Source organism: Acomys minous, assembly GCF_964271855.1.
Source record: "Acomys minous genome assembly, chromosome: 12".
Taxonomy (NCBI): Eukaryota; Metazoa; Chordata; class Mammalia; order Rodentia; family Muridae; genus Acomys; species Acomys minous.
In genome coordinates, this window is record NC_140493.1 from 17,938,905 (window position 1) to 17,957,475 (window position 18,571).

General features: G+C 50.8%; 1 protein-coding gene and 1 long non-coding RNA gene across 5 annotated transcripts in view; one reads left to right on the plus strand and one right to left on the minus strand.

Moving 5' to 3' along the window:
* The window catches only part of ARHGAP8 (Rho GTPase activating protein 8), a 47,965-nt gene extending 35,233 nt beyond the window's left edge, over positions 1-12,732 (minus strand). The window contains exons 1-2 of one of the 4 annotated variants that reach the window (XM_084749778.1): positions 11,911-12,732; positions 11,798-11,878 (exon numbers count right to left, since the gene is read on the minus strand). In XM_084749778.1, coding sequence (XP_084605904.1) covers positions 11,798-11,803 — 6 coding nt within the window. In that variant the 5' untranslated portion in view covers positions 11,804-11,878; positions 11,911-12,732. Of the gene's footprint in view, positions 1-10,606; positions 10,729-11,561; positions 11,650-11,797; positions 11,879-11,910 lie in introns of those variants that run through there. The other 3 variants (XM_084749779.1, XM_084749780.1, XM_084749781.1) reach the window with 3 other exon arrangements.
* LOC311579346 lies at positions 11,848-16,876 on the plus strand. The gene is made up of 3 exons (XR_014773127.1): positions 11,848-11,940; positions 15,319-15,520; positions 16,329-16,876. It is a non-coding gene; the product is annotated as an uncharacterized lncRNA (long non-coding RNA).
* The last annotated feature ends 1,695 nt before the right edge of the window (positions 16,877-18,571 follow it).

Genomic DNA, 18,571 nt, shown 5'->3' on the forward strand with positions numbered 1-18,571 from the left:
GGCTGACTTTGCCGCTCCCTCCCCTGCAGTGCTCAGTAAGAAGAGTCCCCACAGACAGGTGTGTGAGGTCCAGGCACAAGTTCTACAGCAAAAGGGCTTCTGGCCAGCAGCCAAAGAGAACAGGTGTCATGTGAGGCCCCAGCATTCCTGGGACACACACACACACACACATACACACACACACACACGATAAATAAACGTGATTAAAATTTTTACAAATAAGGCCGGGCAGTGTTGGCGCACACCTTTAATCCCAGCACTCGGGAGGCAGAGGCAGGTGGATCGCTGTGAGTTCGAGGTCAGCCTGGTCTACAAAGTGAGTCCAGGACAACCAAGGCTACACAGAGAAATCCTGTCTCGAAAAATAAAAAACAAAACAAAAAGCACTGGCTGCTCTTGCAGAGGACCTGGGTTCAGTTCCCAGCAGTCCTTATGGAGAGTAACTGAAGAGGACACTGGACACTGGACACTGGACACTGACCTACACCACACATACATACACACACACACACACACGCACACACACACACATTGGGGAAGGGGGAAGACACTTCACTGACTAAAGCGCAGTAGAGTTGACAAAATATACATCTTCAAACACAGACGGGAAACTAAAACCACAGCCAGGAGACATCACTACAGGCAGCACAGCGCTCTGTGCTCTGATAAGCAGAGAGAGAGGTTCGACCTCTCTAGGATAGGGTATGAAACCTCTTAGAACTATGCTAGGGGGGTATACTCGGTGGCACGTGACTACTGACTAGTAAGTGGGAGGCCAGCCTGGGTTCCCCAGCAAGACTCTGTCTCAAAAAAGCACACACCTCGCCCAGAAATATAACTGAGAGCTAGAGGCAGTGACTGAGGGAGAGCACCCTTCTCAAACACTGTGCCCTGGGGAGAACCAATCTCTTTGTTTACCAGAGCTCTGCACCAGCTTCAGTGCAGACACTAGCCCAAGGTCACTCACAGGTCAGGACCCAGGGACAGAAAGCCCCAGACTTCTTGGCTTTGTGCTTCTGCAAGTGCATCTCTCCTGGTGCATCTCTCCACCAGGTGAGATGGTGGTACTGAGCTCTCCCTGCTGATGCCCCCCTGCGGGGGTTGTAAGCTGGCTACCTCTAAACAGGAAACTAGGTCATTCGGAGGGATTGCTGCAGCTTCTCTCATGTCAACAGTGGCATTTCTAGAATCTGTGTCCAGCTGCCACACACCCTTACCCCCTCCCCGTACTGCTCCCCTTCCTTCCCACAAGCCCTCAGCCATTTGTACCCTAAGACAGGCAGGACTCTGCCACCGCCATGCTGCTGTGTGCACCCCGCTCCCCGCCAGGCTTGGAGCTTTGCCTCTATCTGGGTGGTCAGACAGGCAAGGCGGTTGCTAAACTTCTGCCAAGTCCCTGGGGCTGCCAGGGCAATGCTGGCAGGAGATCCCGAAAGAAAGGAGTCCAGGGTGGGGGAGGAACAGAGAGGGCAAAGGTCCCAGGAGAGAGCCAAGGGTATAAAGCCCTGAGGAGACAACCAGGGAGGGGTGCTGTGTGTCCCATGAACCCCTTTTTCATACCTCACACCTACAACAGACAGACAGACAGACATGCAAACCCTGACCAAAGCACCTGAAATTCTGGGCCACCTACCCTCCCGTCCTAGCCTGTGACATTTCTTCCTACACCACCAGTGTGGATCGCTGGGCCACCTCAGCCCTCCTATACTTTACACAAGAGACTTGACCCGTGGCACCCCACGCTCAGTCTTCCCAGGCCTGCAACTCGTATTTTTCCACGTCACCTAACTCTAGATGCTGGGCCTCTGAGCTGGGGAGCCACTGGCCCAGGCCCCAGATGCATACTCAGGATCGGGTTTGCTTCCCTGGCTGGCATCCTTCTCTCCAGCATTCCTCAAATTCAAAAGTATCCATGCTGGAAAGCAGCTCACCTGGAGGCCTGGCCAGTGCGGGATGACCCTGAGCCCACATCTTGCAGGGAAAACCTACCACAAAGCCTAGTAAAGGAACTCGGCCCTCAGAGCCCACAACCCATGGACACACATCTGAGGCAGCTGGACCGGAACCAGTAATGGCTGAGAAGCCAGGCCTCACACCATCCACAGGGCCAAGTAGCTATGCAGAGCCCACAGGCACCGCCTCTGCATCAGTGATGGCTTCATTTTCCTCCCGTCCTCTGCTTTAGCCAACCAACACCGGGGTCCTTTTCCCTTTACAAGCATGAAGTCTTCATCCTTTCGCACAGCCCAGATGTGCTGTTCCGAAGTTTGCACAGTCAGCCCTGCTGCACCACTGTGCAGGAAGCCAGGGAGCTCCAGGTGCCCTCTTCCCACTGCAGCCAGTGAGTGGGAATTAAAGGGAGGCTCTCAGCACCACCTGGCTCTTGATGCTGTGAGCAGTGGGGACACGCTTCACAGAGTAGACAGCCTGGACAGACCCAAGAAGGAAGGAAGCTGGACCATACTGCCTCTGAGAGGCCTAGGAAGTTCTGAGGATCTCCTTCCCGTATCATGCCCCGACCAGGTGCCATGTGGCTGGCTGACTTTTCCAGGCCCGGGAGCCACCAGTGATGCTAACAGACACTAGTTCCTGAGGAGTGACTCTGGTCCAATGTGAGGCTTAGCACAGATCCGAGACAGGGTCCCTTTCACGCATATCAACTGGTTGGGCCTCCAGTGCCCAGGTTTTGCTCAAACACGAGTCTCTGCTGTGAAGATATTTGTGGGTGATGTTGACATCTAAGTCAGGTAGCTTCGGGTAAAGCACATAACCCCCTTTAATGGAGGAGGGTGCTATCTAATCAGTAAAGACCCTAGGAGTGGCTCAACCCTCCAGGACAGGTTGGATCCCCCATTCTGAAGCTAAGTTGGGGCCACTTTAGTCACCTTATTAATATAAACTCAGCTGTAGCTGAAAGAACTCAATAATGCTGTTAATACACCGTTCCCCCCCCCCAAACACATATACCCAGGACAACCATATGCTAGACAATTGCTCTTCCACTGAGTTACATGGCTCTCATGTAACTACATGGCATATAGTATGTATGTGTGTGTGAATACAGTTGCACATACATGCAAACATGGAGTCCAGGGGAAGACATCAGCTCTCCTGTCAGGCTCTGCCTTATTCCCTAGGAACAAGGTCTCTCATTGAACCCAAAGCTAGAATGGCAGATAGCAAGGCCAGGAAATCCTCCTGTCTCTGCCCCGATCCCCAGGGCTAGGGTAACAGGGGCACAGCCACACACAGCTTTTTACCTGCGTGCTGGAGACCTGAACTCAGATCGTCATGCTTTTACCACAAGCACTCTTACTCAGTGAGCCATCTCCCCAGTCCGCACTCGCCAAAACACATGTTTAAAAGTCCTGTCTCAAGCCGAGCATGGTGGCGGATTGCTGTGTTCGAGGCTAGCCTGGTCTACAAAGTGAGTCCAGGACAGGCAAGGCTACACAGAGAGACCCTGTCTCCAAAAATAAAAACAAAACAAACAAAAAGTCCTGTCTCAGCCCTGGCTGCGAGCACTTCCTCACTCTGGAAAATTCTCCCTTTCCCCCCAGGAGTGTCAAACCCTCTTAGCAGTGTGCCCACATCACAGCTCCCCACTAGAGATGACCAGAAAGTGACTCTCTGGTTCTCTATAGGTGGAGTTAAGTTTCATAAGGGCCCAAGCCCCCCTCCCCCCACATACCCTGTGCAAGGCCAGCATTGTCAAGGGCCCTCATAAATGCCAGAGTGACAGGTCACACTGCAAGCAGACCCTTTGTCCTGCTCAAATGTATCTGAACCTCAACCCTGTCCCCAGCCTGTTGTGGCTCTGCTGTGTCCACCCCCTGCCTGTGTCCACTGCCTCCACTTGCTGCTCTCTTTGCAGTTCAGCGGGTCCAGAGTCTCCCCCATGAAGGGAGTTATCCCTGGGGGAGCCTCCGACATCTGTGAGACTGGGAGAGCTTTGGGTTTTCACCAGAGCCTGAGACCAGAACAGGCGATCCAGCAGCAGGCACGCTATGCAAAACAGATTCCAAAGCCACCCAAGACTTTGCTATTCATCATTCATAGCAAAATGGTTTGTTGCTGTCAAAATGTGTTTGCATATTACACAAGCAGACCCTTATAGCAATTATCTTAATGTTGTAGCTACAAACGAGTACCTACTTACTTTGGGCAAATTAGTGCTGGGTTTATCTTAAGTAGCACAGCCTGTTGTGGGGGTGGGGCACACAGATAAAGAGCTCAGGAGATGTGCACGCCTCCAGACTCTCTCCGAATTCAGGAGAGGGGCCCCATACTACCATGCCTAACCCTCTAAGGCTCAGAAACAGAGAGGCATGCTCTGGCTACATCTGCCTCCGACATCACAGCAGGATCCATCTTTTTGTCTCAGCCCCACCTTACAACCAACACCACGAGGTCCCTGGTGCTGGGACTACTTACTTGTCTAGGTGGAGAGATAGGGAGCCACTAGGATCCAGATCCAGGTGAAACACGGGGTGGGGTGGGCGTGGCAGTGGTAAAGTCCACGTGGCTGACTGACTGACAGGAGCCTGAAGTTCCAGATCCCTCCTTGTCTAGCCCCACTCTCACAGTCTGGGGCCCCTCCCATCACCATTTGGGCATCACTGGTACCTCTGTCACAGCTTCCACCACCCATGTTCAGTGCTGGGCTGGGTCCCTGGTCTTCTTCCTAAGGATGCTGAAGCCTAGGATCCCACCCTCAAGGCCCAATCTCAGGCCCAAACATCCCTGTTTTTAGTTTGTTTTTCTGTTGCTGTGATAAAACACTCTGACCAGAAGCAACTATGAAGAGGAAAGGGCTTATTTCATCTTACAACTTCCAGGTCAAGGTTCAACACTGAGGGAAATCAGGGCAGGAAAGTGCAAGCAGGAACTGAACTGAGAACCGAGGAGGAATGCTGCTTACTGGTTTGCTCACTAGCTCGCGCTCAGTTTTTTTTTTAATTTATTTATTTATTGTATATGAGTGCTTTATCTGCAGAAGAGGGTATCAGATCACATTATAGATGGTTGTGAGCCACCATGTGGTTGCTGGGAATTGAATTCAGGACCTTTGGAAGAGCAGGTGGTGCTCTTAACCACTGAGCCATCTCTCCAGCCCCTTCACGCTCAGTTTTGTTAGACAGCCCAGGCCCACCCGCCTAGGGATGTGCTGCCCAGTGGGCTAGACCCTCCCACTGTCAATCATCAGTCTCATCTGGATGATTCCTCAGTTAAGGGTCCCTCTTCCCAGGTAATCCTAGGTGTTGAGTTAAAAATAAAAACCCACCAGAATGTCCCCCACCCCCATCAATCCCACCAAGATCAGACTTTACCATCCAATGCTTCCCAATGCTTCCTGTTTCAACTTTCTTCTCATCAAGGGCTTCCTGAAGGCCCCATCCCCCGCTCAAGTGCTGCCCTCCAGAAAACAAGATGGACCACTTTCACCCCATTCCCTTTGCTATAGCCGAATGGGCCTCAGGCGTTCTTCAAACACCATGCTGTGGCTGCCCCGGAGCCTTTGTACATACTGTCCTCTCGTAAACTAGAACACACGGCCCTACCCGAGGCAAGGGATCCATAACCAACTCCAACCATCATCACTGGCTGAAATACAACTCATCGTACAGTCTGGACTCAAGTCAGCTCCTTGGGAACTCAAGTGAGATCCCAGGGACCTGATAATCCTGCTCTCACCTTCCCCTGCTTCCTAACAGGAGTTAAGAACCATCCATAACTCTAGTTCTGGAGCATCTGACACCTCTTCTGGCACTGCACACACATGGTACACAGACATACATGGAGGCAAAACACTCATCATACACATCAAATAAAAATAACTAAATCTTTACCAGATAAATAGGGGCTAGAGAGATGGTTCATCAAGAGTTAGGAACACTACAGTCAGGATATAAAGTGAAGAAACAAATTAAGTGAAAGATAAAAGTTAGGAACGCTTACTGCTCTTCTAGAGGACTGAAGGTCACTTCCCAGAGTAGTTCCCAGCCATCTGTGACCCCAACTCCAGGGGATCCAAAACCCCTCTGGCCTCACTGGACAACTGCACTCATGTGCACATACCCACACGCAGACGCACAGGAGAGATGCCCAGATGGCTGGGAGCTCCAAGTCTTTTAGAGGACCTGAGCTGGGGTCCCAGTACCCACAGCAGGTGGCTCATGACTGCCTGGACCTCCAGCTCTCTGAGCAAACTGACTAATAGATGCCCGGCATTTGTGAGAATGTTCCCACATGCACACACACACATACACACACACACACACACGAGAGAGAGAGAGAGAGAGAGAGAGAGAGAGAGAGAGAGAGAGAGAGAACTTTTTTTTTTTTTTGAGACAGAGCTTCTCTGTGCAGGCTGCCCTGGAACCCGATCTGTAGACCAGGTTGATACACAGAGATCTGCCTGCCTCTGCCTCGCAAGTGCTGGGAGTAAAGGCATGTGCCACCACTGACTGGCTAAACTAATCTTTTTAACGATTAACGATGAAGAAATAAATAAAATCTACTATGAAAAATACAAGGTACTACAATACACACACACACACATACACACACACACACACACACACACACACACACACACACACACCTGCCTATGTTGAGAACTTGATGGCACAGTGCAGGGACCTCAGGGAGACCGAGACTCTGACTCAGAATCTATCCTGGGACCCTAGGGTTTCTGTTTACTACAGATCACAAGCCAGGCAAACCCTAGCCCAGATAGCCTGTCCATTCAGCATTGACAGTGTAGAGTTTAATTTTAAGGCCAGTGGAGGAAGGCCAAGGGTAGCTTTTGAAGTCTCCAGAACCCAGACCTGCCTGACCAGTTCCTTCTGAGAATCTCTGGCTCCTGCCCTTTCCAACTGAAAGGTCATTTTCTTGATTCCAAGTTGGAGCTGGCTGGCCTTCAGCAGGGAAGTGTCAGCAACACACAAATTCACTCAACACCCAGGCTTGCTCCCAAAGGCCACAGAGAGAGGGTTGCTAACAAACATGATCTCTCATGTGTGTGGCCTGCTTGAGGCACTCTGCATAAATCAACTCCGTTTGACCTCTCCATAACTTCACAGGTAAGGAAACCAAGCAATGGACTCAACGTCACACAGCTTGTGACTAGTGTATGGGGCCCCATTCCCAGCTGTGAACCACTGCACAGCTGCCACTGAACACAAAACACACATTATCCTCCAAGCTTCAATTGCCTTATGAGGCCCGTGAGAGAGATGAGAAGATGGGGACCCCAAGACATGACTTAGGGAGAGCCAGTCCCCCAAGCCTGCTTACAGGAACCAAAAAAAAAAAAAAAAAAAAAACCTGGACAGAATGGGCTGCCGGAAGTTCCAAACAGTAGCCCAGACCGAAACCTGTCCCCACCCACAGCCGCCACCCAAGAAGCCTCTGGATACACGTGGGGCATCTTCCGAAAGCATCACATTTAACCAAATAGTGGGGGGATGTTAAAGAGTCAGCATGAAAGATGAAAGTCTTCTCATTTCTATCTCCCAGCCTAACGTCTGTGACATGAGATAGAGGCATGGAAAATTACGAAGGCATGAAAAAGGAAAAGACCTCTCACCCGTGAGCCGGCTCGAAGCTTCTCCCCGGATGAGAAGCGGAATTCTGGCACACTTGCCACCTGCTCAAGGTCTTTCTTCATCCCAAAGTCTTGAGATTTTCTAGGACTTTCACCAGAAACCCTGTTGACAGTGATACACATCCCCCATACCCTTGCACAACCTTAGTGGTTCTTGATTTAACCTTATCAGAATATAAGGCCTCCTCCACAGCCACCCCATAATTTTACCTAGCAAAGGGCGAAAGAAGAGAGATTCTTAGAGACCTTCTGAGATGTAACTTGAAAGCCACTAAAATGGTGTATATAGCTAATGCCAAGCTATGTATTGCCTCTCTCTTGAGAAACCCGTGCCTGGATGTATCGTAATTCTTTCCTTGCGTTATTCCTTTCTTCCTTCCTTATGTTAAAAAAATGTCTTTTAGGGGCTGGAGAGATGGTTCAGTAGTTAAGAGCACTGCCTGCTCTTCGAAAGGACCCGGGTTCAATTCCCAGCACCCACATGGCAGGTAACAACTGTCTGTAACTCCAAGATCTGACACCCTCACACCAATGCACTTAAATTAAATAAAAATATTTTTTTTTTAAATGTCTTTTAGAGGACAGTCTTGGTGGCACATGACTTCAATCCCAACATTCAGAAAGCAAAAAACCAGGAGGATCTCTGGTGAGTTCGAGGCCAGCCTAACTTACATAGAAAGTTCCAGGACAGTCAGGGATACATAGAGAGACCCTGTTTCAAAACAGCAAAAGTCATTTAGGGCCTGGAGAGATGGCTTAGCGGTTAAGAACACTGCTCTTGCGCAAGACTCAAGTGCAGTTCCCAACACCCACACTAGGTAGCTCACAACCATTTGAACCCCAGCTCCAGGGATCTGACACCTTCTTATGGTCACTACAGGAACCTGCACTCATGTGCACACACACACACACACACACACACACCCCACATACAATTCAAAATAAAACCTTTTTCCTCCTTTTGAAAAAGTCCTTATACTAGTTTTAGATTTATTTATCTTATTTTACATGTGTGGGTGTTTTGCCTGCACATGCCCATTGAGATCAGAGGAGGGTGTTGGATCCCCTGTAACTAGAGCGATAGGTGGTCATGAGGCACTATTTGGGTGCCGGCTTCAGGTCCTCTGCAAGAGCAGTAAGTGCTGTTAAAGGCTGTGCCACCTCTCCAGCCCTTGGAAGTCCTTTTAATAAACCTCGACTCTTCATTGCAAAGCCTCCCCTTGTGTGTTGGTTTTCTTTTCTTTCTTTCTACTTTTAACTAAACTTCAACCCTGTTGCACACTGCCTAGGCCTGAAATTCCCCCCCTTTAAGTGGAAGCCACGGATCTTGAGTTTGCATGAGGTGAGGTCCATGGGAACCTTCTCCCACTATTGAGGGTGAAAGTATGGAAGTGAGTATGTCTGCCTCTCTCATCGCAGGCATCTGGGAGGGCACACAGCTGCTGGAGGGCTTCCAAGATCTGCAGCTTTCACCAGCCTGCTCCCACAAAGGCAGATGTCAAGCCTGGCTTTCCGTTTACCAGCACTCGGACCTATGGCAGCCCTGCCTAAGTTTCCTCATCTGTAGAATGGGGCAGGGCCACTACCATCTCAGGAGGCTGGTTGGAGAGCTTGCAGGGATGATTTGACCTCTGCTAGGGAGGGTCAGGCTGGGGAGGAACAATAGATGGGCCAGCAGAACACTTTGCAGATGTGGAGGCTATACAAGGAAAGTGGCTGGCTCAAAATCCACAAATTAGGCTAGGTGCAGTGGTTCATTTTTTGTTTGTTTGTTTTGTGTGTGTGTGTGTGTGTGTGTGTGTGTTTTGGTTTTGGTTTTTCGAGACAGGGTTTCTCTGTGTAGCCTTGGCTGTCCTGGACTCGCTTTGTAGACCAGGCTGGCCTCGAACTCACAGTGATCCACCTGCCTCTGCCTCCCGAGTGCTGGGATTACAGGTGTGCACCATCATGCCCGACTCCATTTTTGTAATGCCAGCATCTGGAAGGTTGAGGAGGAAGGATGTTGAGTTTAAAGCCAGCCTGGTAATTAGTGAGACCCATCTCCAAACAAAACAAAATAATCAAGTCCTCCTAAAATTCCCTTAAGTTTTATCTGTGTCATGTGACCAGTGCCTCAATTTCCCTATCAGTGAGAAGAGGGAGGCTCGGGGAATGGGATGCAATGCATTTCTAGTGTGGTAAGAGTCCAAGGTCAGGCTGGAGAGATGGCTCAGAGGTTAAGAGCCCCGTCTGCTCTTCCGAAGGTCTTGAGTTCAATTCCCAGCACCCACGTGGTGGCTCACAACCATCTATAATGAGATCTGGTGTCTTCTTGTGGTGGGCAGGCACACATGTGGGCAGAATACTGTATAAATAATAAATAAATCTTTTTTTAGAAAAAGAAGAGTTTAAGGTCAGGTACCGCTAGGTGACAGCTCTTGATTATCTTATTTGTATTTTAATTATTATTAGAGACTGGGTCTCACACATCCAGCCTGGCTTCAGACTCACTATATGATGACCAAAGATGGATTTTTTTTTTTTAGGCCAGGGTTTCTCTGGGTAGCCTTGGCTTTCCTGGCTTCACTTTGTAGACCAGGCTGGCCTTGAACTGACAGTGACCCACCTCCCTGAGTACTGGGGTTAAAGCGTGAGCCACCATGCCTGATGCCTGGCTCGAGGATGGCTTTCTGTCCTCACTTTGATAACTCCTGGGATTATAGCCTCCACACATCTGGGTTAGGTGTCTCAGGGAAACGAACCCAGGCAGGGATTCTACTAACTTAGGTACATTCCTAGCCCTGTTACGTCCCCTTTAGCCGAGGCCACCTCTAAGCCAATCGTTGACAGGGTACCCAAAACCTGCCCTCTTAAATACCAGGGCATCACAGGGGTATTAGCCAGGGAAGCCCCCAACAGTACACAGGTCTTTACTGTGAGCCGATCCAAGCACATAGCTGGGGCACGCCCATCTCAACCTCTCCTGGACCACCCAGCAGTTTAAGAGCCACACCCCACCTGCTTATCTCCTACCCATCTTCCTGCTCAATTGCAGCCTCCTCCAGGAAAGTCTCCATATCCCCAGGCTTCCATCAAGGAGAGCTAGCTGATTCTGGGATCCTGAGATCTGGGAACAGGCAGGAAAGGAGGCTGATCCCACCTCCGGGAGCAGCTGGGGTCAGACTGCCCCCTCCCCCACCCAAGCGCTGACTCGAGGAAGGGTTCGGCGGGACATTCCACAAGGAACTCACAAACAGATCCTGAAACCACAGAAGTCAACCAGGGCTGGCCACTTTCCAAACTGTTAAGTCGAACTAAGTTCTCTCACCTGGACTCAAGTTCGCCCTGACTCTCCCTGACAGCGCGCGCACTAGAACCTGCTAGCCCCTGAGCAGAACCTGTCTGCCGCCTGGGACCTCCAGACCCTTTCCCCTAGGCCAGCCAAAAGAAGGAAAGAATTCCACCCCTCCCCCCTAATGGCCTCCGCAGTTTCCCCAGCCGGGGGCCCCGGGCTGCCAGTCACACTGGCGGCACCTCCTTCCTAAGAATTCTCGAATTCTCAGGAAGCCTTTGCCAGGTTTGGGAAAGCGAAAGAAGCCCGTGGCTGCCCGCCCAGCCTAAGTGGGGACTTCCGAGACCCGCGGCCTATAAATCCTGGGAGTTGCACCTCGAGTGACAAGGCGACTGGACAGACCCCAGTCTCAGGCTCCAAGTGCATCCTTAGCACCCGTCCGGGCCCCAGTGTTTCCACTGGTGAAGCGAGAATGATGCCACTATGATGAGCTCAGGTTTAGTGCGCGAGAGGCCAGTGGTAGGTGCTGACCCCAAAGAGGACCCAGTCCATGTCGGAAGGAGGACAGAGGACACAGAGGGCAGAGGTGGGGGGTGGGGGGTGGGAAGAGGCCGGGGGCCAAAGGTGTAGGAGCCAATCCTCTCCCCCCCACCCCCAAGCAGGTCCCCCAGGGGAACTCACCGGATCACTGAGCACCTCACCTGGCCTCGGCAACTCCAGCCGCTCACCTGGCTCGCTTACTGGCAGGCCCCTCCCCTGCTGGCCCCGCCTAACGTCCAATAGCTCACAGCTTGGAGCGGTGGGTGGGAGCAGGGCAGGTGATTCTGGCTCTAGACTGGAGGGAGCTGACAAACACTGGACCTGAGGGACACTAGCCCTGTGTCACCTCCACACCCGCTGCCAGCCCGCATATTTACCCGCATTCGGTATGTGCCTGGTGAGACGGGGAGATCTGTGCTGAGTTAGGAAACTTTAGCCGGCAACAGCGAGGCCCGCAACTCCCAGGCGTCAGCGAGGGCCAGACCCGCACTCCCAGGCCTGACTCGGGCTGCAGGTACAGGTAAGGGACTCTCCGAAGTCTCTCTCTGGCCTCTTTGCGTCGCTGTCCCGGCCCTTCTGAGTCTCTGGCCCTCCATCGTCGCAGCAGGAAGCCAGGGCTGGAGACTCAGAACCACTCCTACACCCCTGTGACGTGCCTCCAGGCACCAGGGAGGCCTTGATGTCCTAGGAAAAGCAGACTAGAGGTGGAGGCAGGAAGGTGACCTTACCAGAACGCATACTTCTGCCTCCAGGCTGTCACTTCCTCTGCTTCCTGACGTCATGCATGGCCTGAACCTTTTTCCACCTACACTTCATCTCCTGCATCGGCTGGCTGTCCACTTGCTGATAACCCCCAGCTCGCACCCCAGCCCCAAGCTTGGGCTCCTAGCTGTCTGTCAGATACCCAGTCTCTGGAAGGCCACACAAGCTCTCCAACGCCTCCTCATCTCATTCTTCCAATGGTGGGGCATCCAAACCCTTAAGTGCTTCTTACATACTATGTGTGGCCCACTCTCAGTCCCTGATAGCTCCTTCAATGGTCCCATCACTTCCCAGTGGGTCAAGTTAACGATCCCCTGGCTCCTGACCTCACAGGCCGGGTCTGTCCCCACACAAGGCCAGACTCTCACACCAAGATTCTCCTCCACTGCTCAAGCTGCCTAGCATAGACGGAGGTGGACATGGTCCTGGGGAAAGTTTGTAGAGCAGCTAAGACACAGCTCTATTGACACCACCCACCTCTTGAGGGTGTTGCGGCTTCAGGGGATTATCAGTAGAGCTTCTGGCAATAACTAACTGGGCCTCAGCCAAGCATCACAGGCCACCCGGGAGGGTAGGCTCCTCCAGTGGATCTGTTGGACCTTGGTGGAGGGAGGACAAGGGAAAATATGGTTTGCTACATCTGCTGTCCCACCCTAGTCGGAGAGGCTTGGCTCACTGCCAGTGCTAGTGAGAGTCAAAACATCCTTCCTCTCTTTTGCTGAGCCCATAGTAGAAAATCCTATAACAGAAGACAGCTTGTGGGGCATGGTGGCACACACCTTTAATCCCAGCACTGGGAAGGCAGAGGCAAGTGGATCTCTGTGAGTTCGAGACCAGCCTGGTCTACAAAGTGAGTCCAAGACACTCACAGTGAGTCCAAGGCTACACAGAGAGACACTGTCTCGAGAAGAGGGAAAGGGAAAAACAAACAAAACAAACAAACAACACAGAAGACAGCTTAACAACCCTGCAAGATTATTTCAGGTAAGGTTTTTTTGTTGTTTTATTTTTTGATTTTTCAAGACAGAGTTTCACTGTGTAATCCTGACTGTCCTGGAACTGTCTCTATAGACCAGGCTGGCCTTGAACTGCCTCTGCCTCCTAAGTGGTTGGCTTCATGTAAGATACTAGTAATATTGTTCAATTTATTTCCGTTTTGTGTGTATGGGTGCTTTGCTTTCATGTATATCTGTGTACCACATGCATGCAGTGCCCATGGAGGTCAGAAGAGGGCATCAGATGCCCTGGAAGTGGAGTTACAGAGGGCTGTGAGCCGCCATGTAGATGCTAGGGACAGGATCTAGATCGTTCTGCATGAGCAGCCAACGTTCTTAACCACTGGGCCATCTTTCCAGTCTCCTCTCATGCAAGTTTTACAGGACACAGGGAACTTCACAAGGAAAGGAAGGCCCAGAGAAAACAGGTGCTTTGAGTACTTTCACACCAGGCTCTGAGGAAGGGGAGCAGTCAGGGAGGAACATGACAGGAGGGCAAAGGGTCATGGCCTAACTAACGGTAATGAACTGGGGGATGGTCACAACCCCTCCTTTGTGTCCCCACATCTCTTCCTCAGGGTGTAATGAGGCACCTCTCATCAGTTCTTGTGACCTGGTCAGGAGAGGAAGGAAAGGGAGGGATGAAAGCTTTGTATTGTTTCCTCATCTTGTTGCCCTGGCAAAATATCTGTGACAGAAACAGCTTAAGGAAAAAAGCATTCATTTTGGTTCAGAGTTTGAGGAAAAAGCAGATCAGCAGCAAAGAGAGATATGCTGGTGCTCGCCTCACCTCTTTGTGTGTGTGTGTGTGTGTGTGTGTGTGTGTGTGTGTGTGTGTGCGTGCACGCGCAGGTACCCTCAGAAGCCAGAAGAAGTCGATGGATCCCTGGAAGCTGGAGTTACAGCCACCATGGACCACCCAACCTTGGTGCTGGGAATCAAACTCAGATCCACTATAAGAGCAGGAAGCTTGTCTATTGGCAGAGCTATCTCTTCTGTTCCTTGCTTTCTTCCCTTTGGGACCCCAGCCCATAGGACTGTGACACCCACATTCAATGTTGGGGGCTCCCTCCTCAGTCAAACCTCTCTGGAAGCACCCTCACAACCACGCCCCTAGGTTAGATCTTAACCCCTCAAACTACGATAGCTCCTTCCGGCACTAGTTTTCCCAAGTGCTGTGTTTGGGGCGGTGTGTTCTGAACCCACATCACGAGCCCTCTGGTGGGGTCCACTACACTGGGATCTAGGCTTAGGATGAAGTGGAGTTGGCAAGGGCTTGAGTCTGTGGTTAACATTGCATGTTCCCTGGATCAAACCTGCCCCGAGGCCTTTCTTACTTTAGCTACATACACCAAAAGCATATAGCATATATGATTGTTCGAACTTGAGTTTTCCTCCCATCCCCCCATTCCCCATCCTGAGAGACGGTCCTGGACCTACTTTGTAGACCAAGCTGGTCTTTAACTCAGAGATCCACCTGCCTCTGCCTCCCAACTGCTGGGATTAAAGATGTGCACCACCACTCCTGGCTTGAGCTTGAGTTTTCTATGCCACTTGATTCATAGCATCTTTTTTTTTTTAAGATTTATTTATTTATTTACTATGTATACATGTGTTCTGTCTGCATGCACACCTGCAGACCAGAAGAGGGCACCAGATCTCATTATAGATGGTTGTAAGGCACCATGTGGTTGTTGGGAATTGAACTCAGGACCTCTGGAGCAGCAGTCAGTGCTCTTACTCTCTGAGCCATCTCTCCAACCCAATTCATAGCGTCTTGATGGGGAAGCATCTTTTCCTGTCAGCACTAGAGATTGAACCTGGTGTGTGTATGGGTGCTTTGCTTTCATGTATATCTGTGTACCACATGCATGCAGTGCCCATGGAGGTCAGAAGAGGGCATACCGAGAAAGCAATGCTACTATTGCTCCAGTTTTTTATCCAAGTTCCCAAATTGTTGACATTTGACAATGCTAGCAGTATAGAAAAAAAAAAATTACCCCAGAGGAGGCCTCGGTTCAGCTGAGTCTAAGCTACACTGTACTAGTTAGGGTTCTCTAGAGGAACAGAACGTATGTATTTAGAATGGCTCACAGGCTGTGGGCCGGTTAGTCTAACCATGGCTGTCTGTCTATCAACAGATGGTCTAGTAGTCCAGTAGTTGTCCAGCCCATGAGGCTGAATGTTTCAGCTGGTCTTCAGTGCACGCTGGGATCCCAAAGAAGCTCTAATGCCAGCAAAGGAATAAACGTGCCAGCAAGAGCAAAGAGGCAGAGAGAGCAATCTTCCTTCTTCCACGTCCTTTGTATATGATGCTATCAGGAGTTGTGGCCCAGGTTAAAGGTAGATTCTCATACCTCAAAAGATCTGTATTAAAAGTGGGTCTTCCCACTTCAATGATTTAATTAAAAAAAAATCCCCAGGGCTGGAGAGATGGCCCAGTAGTTAGTAGCACTGGCTGCTCATCCAGAGGACTGGGGTTCAGGGGCTGGAGAGATGGCTAAGAGGTTAAGAGCACCGACTGTTCTTCCAGAGGTCCTGAGTTCAATTCCCAGCAACTGCATGGTAGCTCACAACCATCTATCATGTGATCTGATGCTCTCTTCTGGCCTGCAGGTGTATAATAATAAAATCTTTTTTAAAAAAAGGACCTGGGTTCAATTCCCAGCACCCACATGGCAGCTCACACCTGTCTGTAACTCCAGTTCCCTGGGTTTCTGACACCCTCACACAGACATACATGCAGGCAAATCACCAATAAATATAAAATAAAAATTAATTTTAAAAAATCGGTTACAGGTGTGCCCAGGTTGTAGTTAATTCCAGATGCAGTCAGGTTGTCTACCAAGACACACGCACACGCACACGCACACGCACACGCACACACACACACACACACACACACACCAATCTAGAGTGACTGCATGGGTTGACGTAAAAGGGCAGAGGACCCAAGAGGAACTGCACACCAGGCACCCTTCTAGTTCTTTCTTCTGCAGTTATCAGCAAAAGGTCGTCTTTCCCGGCTGCTTCAGTAACAATTACTTTGCATTTCAAAGGCTGTGCAATAAAAAACGAAGGACGATAATAGGGAATAAAGAGCTACCACTGAGTGGTCTTTCTACTGACTTTATTAAATTTACTCTTACAGATGTTTATGAAGTCGGAGGCCCCCTTCTTTCCCAAGCGGTAACTTCTAAGTTAATGAGCATGTGCCTGGTTGGAGTGCAGGAGACAGCAGGAAGAACGATCCAGCCACCAGCTGATTTCCTGTTTGTGTTCCCCCCCACCTCCCCCCAGCTGATTTCCTGTTTGTGTCCCCACCCCACCCCACCCCCCAGTGGCTCAACCAGCCAGCTGCAGGAACTGCAGATCTTCCAGGAAACCTGCATTTCCGTGCTGCTGACGCATGGGGACGGGCAGCCAGAAAGGAATGTGGGTGTCCTGCAGCCTCTCTGCTGACCAGGCCACTGTAACCCACCAGTTACTGGCCTGCTTTCTGCCGGTAGCCCAGTGCAGAGGTGATGCAGGGCTCCTGTTTCAGAGCAGAGGCAGTGCTTATGTCACACGGAGGAACCCTGGTGCGTTTTTCTACGGTGTTCTATGGGACCCTATGGCCCAGTGTGGAAACCCTTTACATTCTTAGCTGAGGGGCCCCTGCTCTGGACGCCCTGCTGACTGGGGATAAAAACCCCACAAAAGCCACTTTCACACACAATGGTGGGAGCATCAGGTAGGCGAGCTCCCCAAAGGCGGGTGGGTAATCATTGCTGCGACTTCAGAGGCTGTCTGATGACATTGTTTGCTTTTGGGTCCAGGGGAGGAAAAGGGTCTGTTAACACAGTCCAAGGTTTCGCCCGATAGTCCTAAGGACACAGAAGAGGGCAATGAATAGCTTACCAAGAGGTTAGAGATACCACTAGCGAATAGATCCGCAACATTCCAACCTCTCTCCAGAGACTGCGCCTTGCAGGTGCAGCGTCTTCTCAGGAACTTCAGTTCTTACTTGTTGGATGGAGGCGTGGCCACTGGTGTCCTAGGCTGGCACCCCAGCTCTTCAAACGCCCGCCTGTGTTATCAACGAATTCCCACCTCAGAGACCTCTGTCTTACTTAGGTTTCTGTTGCTGGGACAAACACCATGACCAAAGGGGTTATTTCGGCTCACATATCTTGATCACAAGCCCATCAGGGAGGTCAGAGCAGGAACTCAAGGTAGGAACCCAGAGGCAGGGGCCGACGCAGGAGATCACAGAGAAAGCTGCTTACTAGCTTGTTCCTCATAGCTTGCTCAGTTTGCTTTCTTACGGCACCCGGGACCACCTGTCCATAGATGGCACCACCCACAGTCCTCCAGGCCCTCGCACCATAATCATCAAGCAAGAAAATGTCCCACAGGCTTGCCTATAGTTCAATCTAATGGGGGTGTTTTCTAATGAGGTTCTCTCTACCCAGAGGACACTAGCTTGTGTCAAGTTGACATCCTCATGGATGGAAAGTATCCTAACTTATAGTTAACCCAGGCTCCTTTGCCATCAGGGAATGGAGAGAGTGACAGGCCCCACCACAGTGAGTGAGGGAGCTAACTCGGACCCGAACTCAGACCTGGTTAACAGCCTGGTGACCTTTGCACTATTGTGTGGCCAGGCTTTCTTCCCCCACCCCCACCCGCCCTCCCATCTCTTGAGTCTGTCTTCTCAGTTAATGTGGAGGGGCCTATCTTTATGGAAGATATCACTTGAAGTCTACATAGAGTTTCTAGGTAGGCTTATCTAAAGCTTTGTTGTGCACCCGAGATTGAGTTAATTATCACGAGAAAACTCCATCAGATGGTGCTGGGCTTAAATATGCCTAAAATAAACTACTCAAGGTTAGACTCTCAAAGTTTGAACCAACAGTGGCTACTGAGTTGATCTGAACCAAACTGCCTTCTTGCCTCTCACAGACTCTTACTGCGCTGGCCATGGTGCATGCAGTGAGACCCCTGCACTGAGGACGCGGGGATGTGTGCACAGTGGCTGCAGGTTAAGGACCTGGGATCATATGCACAGTATGACTGCTGTGGCTGTTGATTTTTGGCTCAGTGCAACATATGTCTCCTGTAAGGTAGACTCCCTATTGAGTGGGTGTTACTTGGGGTGGAGTCTCCTGTGAGGTGGAGTTTGCCATGGGGTGGAGTCTCCTGTGGGGTAGAGTTTCCTATGAGGTGGAGTCTCCTGTGGGTGGAGTCTCCTGTGGGTGGAGTCTCCTGTGAGGTGGAGTCTCCTGTGGGTTGCTGCAATAGTCACTGCTTTGCCCTTCAGCCCGTTCTGCTGTGTGGAGTGGTTTTAGACACTGGAAACTAAGCTTGAGTGTGGGCTCCCGACTCCTGACAACTTGGAAAGCTCCTCCCATC